The sequence below is a fragment of the Arvicanthis niloticus genome, chromosome 3 (assembly GCF_011762505.2).
Source record: "Arvicanthis niloticus isolate mArvNil1 chromosome 3, mArvNil1.pat.X, whole genome shotgun sequence".
In the NCBI taxonomy this organism is placed as follows: Eukaryota; Metazoa; Chordata; class Mammalia; order Rodentia; family Muridae; genus Arvicanthis; species Arvicanthis niloticus.
The window spans coordinates 5,225,862-5,238,438 of NC_047660.1; the positions used below are offsets into that span (position 1 = coordinate 5,225,862).

Consider the following 12,577-nt stretch of genomic DNA (forward strand, 5'->3'; position numbering starts at 1 on the left):
GTATTTTTATAAATAAAATTTGAGAATTAGCTATATCTAAGAAAGAAACAATTTTAAGTAATTATAAATCATGAGCCATATACTGGCTATGAGTATATATATATTGAAAGCTTGATTTTTTTAGCATTTCAAACAGTGGCTACAACACATAATTTAATTATTTGTGTTGAAGCAGGGAAGCTCAAAAAAATACACATGATTTAATTACATATACTGTCTTCTCAATAGATGAGGCATCTGTAAATATAGTAAATACAGCAAACATCTTTTCTATGGGTTGCATGCATAGTAAATTTTAGGAAATATAAAAACATGCATAGAGAAAAGTTGTAACAAATGATTATCAAATTTGTCTAAAATGTTTGTCATGTAATAGGCCAAATATCATTATTTTTCAATAACCAATTTAATTGCTATTTGGAATAAGGAATAAACCTTTTATCCAAAATGCTTTTAGGATTTTATCATATAATCTTGTATTAACACAATTATAATTTTATAATAGGATTTTAAATTTTATTTGTAGATATAGAAAAATAAATCCACATTAATGCTTTCTTTTGTCAAAGGGCTGCTGTGGACATATGAGTAGTAACAACACAAACAGCCAACAATTTTTATAGTCTATATAATTTATCTGTTGATAACAGCTTACTCTATTTACAGCAAAGCTATCTCTCCTTTATAGTTAATTGTCAAGGAGAAGTAGGACTTGCATCCCTTTGAAAATATCCAACAGAGGTTTAACTCCTCCTATGGTAAGCTTAAGATGAGGTTTTAGCCAATTAATATCTCTTAACAACTTTTAAAAATCACTAAACGCAAATCAAGATTAAAAGGAAACCATTTTCTTTTTGCATGTACACTTACAAGCCAAGAGATGGCGCTAGATCCCCACCACAGATGGTTGTGAGCCCCCATGTGGTTGCTGGGAATTCAATTTCTCCATTTTTAATTTTAAGTCTAGCCTTTAACGACTGAGCCATCTCTCTAGCCCCAATTATCTTTTTTTTATTAGAATTTTCCATGTCACAATCTGCTTAGGATATAACTGAGGTCTCAAATATTGAAAAGATACTGCCTTTGAATCCTTTTTGGAGCAACAAGTACTCCAAAAATTTTTAAAGCTCGTTATATTGGAGCAAAGACTTGCAGAAAAACTTCTTCAGAGAAATCTGCTAATAAAGTATCACACAATGAATAATATACACTAAAAGATTTAACCTCTTAATTTTTTTGTATTAAAGCAACAAATATATATATATATATATATATGTATGTATGTATATATATACATACATATATATATATATGTATGTATATATATATTAAAGCAATTAACCATTCTTTGAGGCAAACATTTCTAATGATATTGCTTCATGGGCTCTTAAAAATTACGAATAAATTTACTGACTGTAAACCTCCCACCTTTACCAGAAATGTAAAGGAATGGTATAAAAACATCTTTTATATCTATAATAATTCTATATTTATTTACTGAAATGGCAGCTGGAGTAGGCAAGTTATGCTGTAATTCCCCATTAGTTTCATAAATCTTAAGTTTGAACTTTGTTTTGGATTAATTTAATAACCAATCTTTTTTAGTTGAGTGAGAATATCAGATAAAAGCCAACTTTATCCTCTAATAATTGTTACATACATTAGAGGAACCAAAAGCACCTCATTTTTTAACAACTTTGGATATAAATGAATAAAAACAAATTGAACAATATTTTATCAGCAGGTATAGTTATAACTCATGGAGGGAAGTAGGCATAATTTTAACATCTCCAGCATAATTATAACTCTTGGCCCACAGACTGTTGTAAACAGTCTTTGGGTCTTAGATTTATCCCTCCTCCACTGTAGAAACAAGCAAGGCAAAAGACAAATTCTTCACCCATTTCTAGGATCTGGTCATGAAGACCCAGGACAAAAGGAAAGCTTAGCACCTGGGCTTCTGCAGCTCAGTCTGCATTGTCTTAATTCAAGTGTAAATGCTCTTAATCTCCTGCCTATAATCTGAGGCCTGGCTGGGCCTGAACTGCACAAATTTTTTTTTAACTTTAAATTTAAACTTTAAACTTTAAAAAGATATGTGTTGTATCTTTTCTCTATAAACATGGACAAATCAAAAAAATCTCAAACTCTCGATTGAACTACCAACTGTAGCCAATGGAATATTGGCAGTTTAACTGTGTTTTTAAGCCTCTTTTGTAACATTAGAGTATAACCATAATTTTGAAAAACAAAACCAATCTTTAATGATGTAAGCAATCTATTTTCTCTAAAATCAACACCAAGTAGATTACCTTTATGCTATAAAGTTTTGCTGCCAATTCTTATATATGAATGCATGATAGCGCAGCTTTTAATATCTCACTAAAGAGACATTGTTCTAAAATCTTATCTTTATACAGCTGGTTTCTGAATGACTCTAACCCTGAGTTACCAATCTTAAAACAACCTTTGTTACCAAGGTTGTAAACTTTTTTTTTATCATATCCAATAACTTTAGGCCGATAATCTATAACCAAGACATGTAGAACATATTTATACCTTAAAACCAATTAGAAACAAAAATGAAGTGACAACACATCTTATATACTTAAACCAAACAAAATATCTTGTTTTTTCTATCTGTAATTTTAAGATAAAAGCACCTTGTCACAGAGATTTTTCAATGACAAACAACTCTTAACTCCCTTATTTAATCCAAAAAACCTGCTGGTCCCTTTAAGAGCAGTTTTTCTAGCTCAGCTTGACTCTTAGCTACAGGTGTTAAGCAAACTTATCAGCTGCTGCTCTGCATATTAAAACTGCCTTTGAAAACCAAGTTAAACTAGGCCAAGTGTTGGATCAAGCAATTTTAACGATCTTTTGAACATGAAACATAGAATATAAAACATAGGCGGCCAACCATTCATACAATGAGACACATGGACATTGGCTTGCCAAGGGACAAACAAAGAAGCAGAATTATGGATACTGCTCAGCGTTCTGCCCTCTTTTGTTTTTCAAATTCTTTTAAACCCAGTTCCTCTCATCTAAGGCTGCCTCTCTTGGGCCTGCCAAATACTCTCCTTTCCCCAACTCACTGTCACCCACTATTTGATTATCAATAGCATCTTTTACAAGCTCCCAAAGGCAAAGGGTGTTAGGATCTGCCTTTGTAGTTCATGAAACCTGTCCAACTGTTTCCCAGGTTTTCTTATTCAAGGTTTCTTCCTGTGGGAACCATGGGCAGTATGAATTTATCTCTGCCCAAAATTTTTCTAACATACTATTTGAAACCCCTGCTGGGCAGTGGTGGCACATGCCTTTAATCCCAGCACTTGGGAGGCAAAGGCAGGAGGATTTCTGAGTTCGAGGCCAGCCTGGTCTACTGAGTGAGTTCCAGGACAGCCAATGCTATACAGAGAAACCCTGTCTCAAAAAAACAAAAAAACAAAACAAAAGAAACCGCTGATCCTCCCGCCTGGAGCAATCCTTGTAAGCTGCAGGCAAATGCTCGTTTTGAATTCTCCTGACCCATAATTCATTTTCACCACCTAGGTAAATTCGACGCTGGGCCAACGCCTATTTCCTAGAACCTATCCCTGACAAACACACTTCCTGCAAACATGGTGTTAGTATTCTGTCTAAACTCCACCTCCCCAGTTACCTGGCAACAGCCAGGTATGCTCCTCCCCACAGTTACCTGGCAACCGCCAGGTAGGCCTGATCCACTATAAAAGGGGCTGCTTGCCCCCTCCTCTCTCTCTTACTCTTATTCTCTTACTCTCTTACTCTCTCTCTTACCCTCTTGCCTCTCTGTCCCCTCCCCCACCTTCCTCTCTCTCCACGTGGTCATGGCCGGCCTCCACTTCTCTTCTCTCTTATCCTTCCACCTTCTTCTCCCCACCTTTGCCCTATCTCCTGAATAGACCTCCTCCCCCTTGGAACCGTGTGGTCTGGAGTGGTCTGTTCTGAGCTGTGGTCGGACATCTGAGCTAACAACTAGCACACGGCCTTCAACAGTTAGCCATAACTAGTGCTGTTATCAAAATCGTTTGCTACTTACTAAGTGTTCGGGATAATCTTCTTCTTCTTCCATTTTCCATAGATCTCTACACAAGACAACAAATGTCCCTCAGCGGATCTCTTGTCCTCAGGTCCATCCTCGTTCAAGGCACCATTCTGTTGCCGCCTGCAGCAACAGCTGAACAGGTTCACCTGCAAGAGAGGTTGAGAATAGGGAAACGGGCGGGAAGAGATGAAGCCAAGACAAAGTTCTCTGATCAAGGCTCGAAGTTTAATAATTTGCTTTCACATATAAAGGGGAAGCCCCGCCCCCCCAGAGTCTCTTCTCAGTTCAGCCCAGGGGCTGGGCAAGGACATAGCAGTCCAAGGTGTCAAGGCTAGCTCAGCAGGCAGTCAATTCTTCTTAGCTCAGGTAGCAGGCTCCAAGGTGCCAAGGCTGGTAATGCAATGAATGCATCTCCCAGGTCCTACTGTTGCTTGGTCTATTGTGGTAAATGACTTTGCAGGCCTGCTCAGGCCTGGGGGAAGGGCACAAGAAATCTTACCTGATCACACCTGAATTTACTTTGTGTATCTTGTTGTATATATTAGTGTCTATGTTCATAAGGCTTATTGATCAGTTGTAAGGCTTTTATTTTATAGTATCTATCAGTTTGATTTAATTACAGATTCAGTATTTGAGTCTTCTTTTGTTGTGGTGGTCTTGTCAACACCAGCACACAAATCAAGTTCACCCACTTTCAGTTCCTTCTGTCAACTTGTGTGTTCTTTATTGTACAAAGCTTTACTGTTGTGGCCTCTTTCTTGCTTTTGCCTTTCCTGGTTTCTTGGGTAATATGAGATAATTTACTTGAGATCATTCCTTTGTTATGTGGCTATAAATAAAATGACAGAAAACTGCTCCCTCAGTTTTCTGTATTTGGTTTCAGAGTCTTCCAAAATTGTGATTTTTTTTGATCCACTGGTTTAAGATTATATTGTTTAGCTGGGCAGTGGTGGCGCACGCCTTTAATCCTAGCACTTGGGAGGCAGAGGCAGGCGGATTCCTGAGTTTGAGGCTAGTCTGGTCTACAGAGTGAGTTCCAGAACAGCCAGAGCTACACAGAGAAACCCTGTCTCAAAAAACCCAAAAAAAAAAAAAAAACAAAAAAAACAAAAAACCTATATTGTTTAGTTTCTACATATTTGTGATGTTACTGAATTTCTCTTGCTAATTTTAAATTCAGTTAATTGTGAGATTGCATAGTTTGGACCATTTCAATTTTGTGAATTTATTGAGACTTCTCTTTTGCATATATTATGTCATACATATATCTATGATATCATAAATTTATCCTGTAAAGTACCTAATGAATATATGAACATAGGGTATGTGCATGTATACATGTATACAGAATTATATTTTGGTAGTGTTGGTTGGTTTATAGTGTTAGTCAAACCTTTTTTCTTTACTATTTTCTCTAGTTACTAAAAATGAGATTATGTCTTTATCTATGTTGTCTGTTACATTATGTTGTTATGTTATGTTATAAACCTACTAAAGAGTGAAGAATGAATTCCTAGAAATAGAAAGTCTCTCAGTCTTTGCAGAGACCATGTGCACATGTGGTAAGTTGGAGGATACTCAGCCAGAGCTTCTGTATCTTCTTCTTCACCTCAGCTGCTTCTTACAGAGGTTCCAAGTGAATTCCAAGTGAGGACAGCTTTTCCTGTCTTTCCTGGGTATGTGCTAATCCCAGTACTTGTAGTTTCTAGGATTCCATGGAAAGTCTCACGACTTGTACCTTAGTCATCTTTTCCCATGGCAGGCTGTTTCTCACTGTGGAGATGGAGCTACCTCATGCTCCTCCGTTGGCTTCCTTAGTGCTGAGGTTAGCCGGGAGCACCACCGTATCTTCCCCATAATCTTTGTAGCTGTTTAAAAATATGAGCTAGAACTTGATTTTTTAAAAAAGCAAAATTAGAGTTGACTGACAGTTCAGATGCCAGAGGCTCTGTTGTCTCTGGGCTTCGTGGGCATTCTTCTCTTTTGTCTTATTTCTAGGGTGTGGCCCACACTATCTCCAGTGGCATTCCATGGGGTTGGGCATCTGAGCTCCCTATGAACTATGGCCTCTGTCTTCCTGGCACTCTGGTATCTTTGTCTCCTGAGGTTTTGAGAGTATATTATCTGTCTGTGTACAAGTTATGAACCAGCAAATGGATTCAGTGCTTTCTGACCATGAACCCAGGCCTTCCCTGCAGTTTCTTTCCTTCCAGACCCTCTCCTGCTTCCTACAAAGGAGAGCAGAGTCATAGCAATGAGATGCTTATGATAACTTCCCAGACCAATCTAACTTTTGTGTTTGAGCTCTCTTCCTCTAGGGTTGAAAATGTCCTCTGGGACAAAGTGAAGTAAAAGTAGACCCTTCCTCTTATGCCTGCCCCTCTCAAGGGTTAGAATGATTCTGCTCTTGAATGTTGCTTATTCCACTCACTCTATGCCCTTGTGTGGTTTTCTTCAGCTTTTATTTTTTTTTACGATCTATCTATCTATCTATTTATTATGTAGTGTTTTGCCTGCATATATGCCCGCAAGCCAGAAGAGGGCACCAGATTCCATTACAGATGGTTGTGAGCCACTATGTGGTTGCTGGGAACTGAACTCAGGACCTCTGGAAGAACAGGCAGTGCTCTCAATCTCTGAGCCATCTCTCCAGCCCCTTCTTCAGCTTTTATAATGGCTTCATGGAATGGTTAATATAAACTACTCCATAAAATCATGTGAGGGAAAGCAATTGATAGTTTTAACTATAAGACTGTAGAATGGGGGCTGGTTAAGAGTGCTTATTGGTTTTGCAGAGGACCCAAGCTCAGTTTCCAAGGTCAAATGGAGTCATGACCGGAGTCAGATGGCTTACAAGGCTTGTAGCTTCAGTGTCCAGTCCCAGGAAGACCTTCGGCTCTGGCCTTACAGGCAGATACTTCCTTGTGTACCCACACCTCCCTCCCCACCATCAGCCAACCAGGACACAGAATTTCAAATGAAACAAACCTTTCGCCAGTGGTGGTGGTGCATGCCTTTAATCCCAGCACTTGAGAGGCAGAGGCAGGCGGGTTTCTGAGTTCGAGGCCAGCCTGATCTACAGAGTGAGTTCCAGGACAGCCAGGGCTACACAGAGAAACCCTGTCTGGAAAAAACCAAAAAAAAAAAAAAAAAAAAACCTTTCTTTATTAATGAGCCAAAGTTTTTATTTGATTTTAGAAGCATACAATTGTCATATATAATATATTCTTTATTCAGTTAACTTTTTATATCAGAAATATAGAAAAATCTATGTATACATTTGTTTTTATACAGTTAAAAAATTCTCAATTTGAAAGTGATCTAACTATTATCTTAATGTAGCTTTAACACATTTTTGGATTCTTTTCTAGTGGATTAATGACTTAGAAAATGATGCTTTATATATTAATTGGCCTACAAGTTGTTGGGAATTTCTAAAACCAGTATTACATGGAGCAGTCCCTTCTGTAAGGCGTAATTTTCATAACTTGGTGAGTTTTGTATTTTAATTCTTATATAATTTTTATAAAGATGACATTGCCTCTGATCACCTTCCTGTTGGCTAGTAGGCACATCGAGGGGAAAACTACCTGCCTGGTACAGCAGGCTTGAAGTGGCTGTCTCAAATCAATAATTTCATTTAATTTATTAATTGTTATTCATCTTTCATGTAGTTTTATAATGATATTTGTACATTATCTCAAAGGAATTTATAATTTGTGCTATATTTTAAAGTTTAGTAGTCAAGAAAATATGTAAATTGCATTTTTCATAAATGTTTATTGGTTCATTATTACAGTTGTAAATATTCAAACAACCTTTCAGAGCTCTGAAGTATGTAGAAAGGCACCTCAGGCTGCACTGTGTATGTTTATTTTTCACAGGAACTCTGTATCTGTTTCCTGTAAGACTCCTCAGGAAGCAGTCGTATGGAATTTTAAAAATCTTCACAAAAAAGCCAATGAACATGGAAAATGAAGTCTTTCATTTTTTAGGAAATACATACTTATACTGTGTATCCACAAAGAATATCTTTTTTTAAGATTCCATGTACAATTATATTTACTATATAACTATAATAAAGCTTTATAAATTATAAGATTTTTATATATTTAAGCTAGTTTTTGAAATCTTACATCTTGAATTTCATGCTTTAAATTACAAAAATTAGACTATATTTAAATTTCATGTAAATTCTAAGTCTTGTAATAATTATTATGTTTATTCTTCTAGGTTCTGTTTATTGATCCTAACCAGGAATATACCTTGGACTTTATAAATTTGGCAGAATTTTTTTACATGAATGAAATTCCTCTTCGGTAATTGTAAATTTGTATTACTAAACTACAAAGTAAGTCTAGTACTGCTTATAATGTGTCACAGAGAGTGTGGCTGTGGTGTCTGAAGCAACTGGTGTCACACTGGGAGCGAGGCCTGGGTTGAACAACACGCTGTGTGCCTTCATAGGAGGCCCCGTGTACCAGAGCTGAGCAGTGCTGTCTCCTCTGCTCGCTTGCTGAGGAGATGGCGTGAGTACTCTGGAAATGTCTTAGGGCCACTCGAGTGTGTGTGACAGTGTGCAGGACTGTCATAGCTGGGAGTATTTGGGTAAGGAGACATTGTAATCAAACTTTTCAAATAATATTCCCTCTCCTGTGTCTGATGCATCTCTCTGAGCTGGATGCTCCCTTGGACTGTTTTAGCTCTGCATTTCTCTGAGCTGGATGCTCCCCTGGACTGTTTTAGCTCGTTCTTTACTGCTACTCGAGAGACGGTTGTGACATTGCTGACGAATCCTCTTTTTCCAGAATTGGTTTTGTGTTCATTCTTAATGTGGAGAATGAAGTTGATGGAACAGCAGATGCAGGAGTTGCCCTTTGGCGAGCTTTCAATTACATAGAAGAAAAATATGATATATCAGAAGCATTTATTTCTATGATACATGTGAGTTTATGCACTAGATAAGTTTTCAGAATAAACAATTTTCTTGTATCTCTATATTTATTATTGTATCATTTTAAATATATGAAAATGTTCCTGGAAGTTAGTACAGACAAATTTGATTCCTCAACAGTCTAGTGAAATATATACCATTATCTCAATATTATAAGCAGGCAGCTGAGCCTCTACCAAAGTATATCAATTTACTTAGGTTAATCTAACCTTGTAAGTATTTAACTTGTCTATATGTGAACTAGAGAAAAACCACAATAGCCAATGTTTTTGTGAAATGATTTCCTGAGCTACACCTTGAATAAAGTCATTAGTGCCAGGACTAACGACACTCTGAATCTGTGCTCCCAGCTTTCCTGGAGCTGTGTCCTTTAGTGCACTGCCTCATGCTGTGGTGGCCCCAACCATATCATTGTTCTGTTACTACTTCATAACTGTAATTTTGCTGCTATTATGAAATGAAATATAAATACCTGACATGCAGGATGTGTGACCTGTGACCCCCAGATGGATGGAAACCCACAGGGTGACTACAGCTACTTTGAATGACTATGTATGTAATAGGTGCGTCCTAGACAGTCTCAAAGGACCAGATCAGTGAGTGATAGCAAGCTGTTTGAAAAGAGATAATACTGAGTCTGGAAAAGAAATGATAAAGAAAAGGTTGACATTTCTAAGAACATGGCCAAGGGAAAATAACAAATGAGTGTTTTTTAAGTAGAGTTTAAATCACTTAGTGCAGTCCATAGACTGGCTCACACACTTAGTACAGTCCATAGACTGGCTCACACACTTAGTGCAGTCCATAGACTGGCTCACACACTTAGTACAGTCCATAGACTGGCTCACACACTTAGCTTTGCTGTTTTGCTACTTTTGTATTAAAGTTATGTTGTCTAAGAGTTTGTAGTAGCATACTAATCACCATCAAAGATAATTAAAAGGCAAGTGATGGACAGATATCCCAATATGGGAACAGTTTTTTCTGAACACTACTGCTATGTAATAATATGTGTCAATAATATATCTGCCTTAATTTTACTAACTTATTGGTTGCTATAAGGGTTTATAAGAGACTTGGTTTCACTTGAACTTTTCATTAATATTTATCTGTATTATTGTAAAAGGATCCATATTGTATTAAAAATTGAAACAAGGGGCTGGTGAGATAGTACAATAGTTAAGAACATTGGCTGCTCTACTAGAGGACCCAGGTTCAATTCCCAGCACCCATGTGGCAGCTCACAACTGTCTGAACTCCAGTTCAGGAAGACCTACCATCCTCATACAAATGGACATGCAGGCAAAATACCAAAGAAAGAAATACATTTCTAAAATAAACTGAAACAAGATATATGCTGAGTCTGAAAGTATATTGCAAAGAAAATTCACAAATTGCTAAGAGACTCATTAAAAGAATCCATAACATTAAGAAAAAGTCACTGAGAAAGTGAGGACATTACCAATATTGAACCTATATAATCATTTTACATTAGAAATTAATGTGTTTATCATAGTTTGTAACTATCACTTGCACTTGAGTTGTCTGCTATATATTGTCTACCATATAATCAGAATAATGCTAAATTCCTTAGAAAAATACATTATACTTGAAACCAGAGGCTTCATCCCTAGATCTGCATCTAAATCATAAAACAGGGTCAGTAACTTTTTTAAATTATATTTTTATCTAAAATAATTTTTAAATTTAAGTATATTATAATCATATTCTTCTCCCTCCAAGCCCTCCAGATTCTCTCCCCTTCCTAACTTACCCAACTTTACATTCTTTTTCAAACAAAAGCTCAATGATGACACTTTCCTAAAGGAAGAGATAAGAACTGGAGAGATGGCTCCGTGGGTGAAGTGCTTGGTGCACATGGAGGAGGCCCTGGCCTCAGGTCTGCCACACCCACAACAAAGCTTTGTCTGCCAGTGCCCACCATAACCCCACTGCTTGTGTGCAGACTACAACAAGAAGGTCCCAGGGGTACCCTGGCCTGCCAGTCTAGATGAGCAGTAAGCTCTAGGTTCAGTGTAGAAAAAGAGAGGAAGATATCCCAAATCAGTCTCTGTCCTCCACATATGTACACTCATGTATATACCACAGAGATACATACACATGTATATACCACACAGACACAGGCACACAATGTATATACCATACAAATATAGGTACACAATATATATACCACACAGACACATGCACACGTGTATATACTACACATATACATACACACATGTGTATATACCACAGAGATATCTACACACACGTATATACCACACAGACACAGGTACACATGTATGTACCACACAGACATATGCACATGTGTATATACCACAGAGATACCTACACATGTGTATATACCACACAGACACATGCACACATGTATATACCACACAGACACATGCATACACGTGAATATACCATGCAAACACATGCACACATGTATATACCAACATATACACACATGTATATGTACCACACACCCTTTTTTAAAAGGAGAGATGAGAAGCATACAGGTGTGCTTAGAACAGAGAGTAGGAGAAGGTAAGAGGACATACAGTTCTGTGTGTTTACTGAAGAGCAGTCAAAGGAAAAAATGAAGCTTTTCTGAAATGCCATTCTTAAGTAATTTACAAATACATTTTAACAAAGTTACTAAAATTATTGTGTAAGTTGATTAAAATGCAATTAACAGAAGTTGTCATTTTGAAAGATATAAAATATTCTAAATATTTTCTAAATGATAATGCATGATATGTGACTCTTTACTTATATATAAAGTGTATATCTGGTACCCTTAGAATTAACAGACCACAGAGACAGACCATTATAACTCACTTGATGGAATACTTGCCAGGCATACATGAACCCCTGAGCTTAACCCCCCAGCACTGCGAAAACCAGATGTGATACACGCCTGTAATCCCAGCACTGGGGCAATGAAAACAAGACATTTGTTCAAGGTCATTCTTTGATACATAGTGAACTTGAGACCAACCCTGTAGTACATGTGACTCTGATTCAAAATTGACAAATAGAAAGAATTTTCAAAAACATGTTCTTTGTTTTGCAAATACAATTAAGTTCTTAGAGGAAATAAAATTAATTGCCGTAAAAGGAAATCTATCTCTGTTTTCACAGATGTACCAAAAAGTGAAGGATGACCGCATATTAACTGTGGATATCGTGAAGAGTATTCTTCAGAATGCCTTTCCTCATGCCGACATTTTGGATATCTTGGGAACCCATTCCAAGTATGATGGCAGAAGAACGGTAAGAGTGGGTGGGGTATGAGTGAGGTAGCAGGCTCACGGCTCCCGTGGACAGTGCTCACCAGAGGCTCTGGGAGGCGGGGGCTGGGAAGGTATTAGTAAAGAATACAGCATTCAGTTAGACCAGAGGTTTAAGAGGCCTGTTAAACATGGAGGTAATTATAATACCAATATATTTCATACTTGAAATGCTTAATGAAGACACTTTTAAGATCTCTCGTCACAAAAGTGTAAATGGAAGATTATTTCAGCTCTTCTGTCCAGTCTTTATATCTA

The 12,577-nt window shown here is 37.2% G+C and overlaps 1 protein-coding gene across 1 annotated transcript in view; it reads left to right on the forward strand.

The window, feature by feature from the left end:
• The window catches only part of Uggt2 (UDP-glucose glycoprotein glucosyltransferase 2), a 126,784-nt gene that overhangs the window by 37,225 nt on the left and 76,982 nt on the right, over window positions 1-12,577 (forward strand). Inside the window, exons 13-16 of the mRNA XM_034499066.2 lie at window positions 7,441-7,560; window positions 8,303-8,388; window positions 8,878-9,013; window positions 12,171-12,302. Coding sequence (XP_034354957.1) covers window positions 7,441-7,560; window positions 8,303-8,388; window positions 8,878-9,013; window positions 12,171-12,302 — 474 coding nt within the window. The remainder of the gene's footprint in view (window positions 1-7,440; window positions 7,561-8,302; window positions 8,389-8,877; window positions 9,014-12,170; window positions 12,303-12,577) is intronic.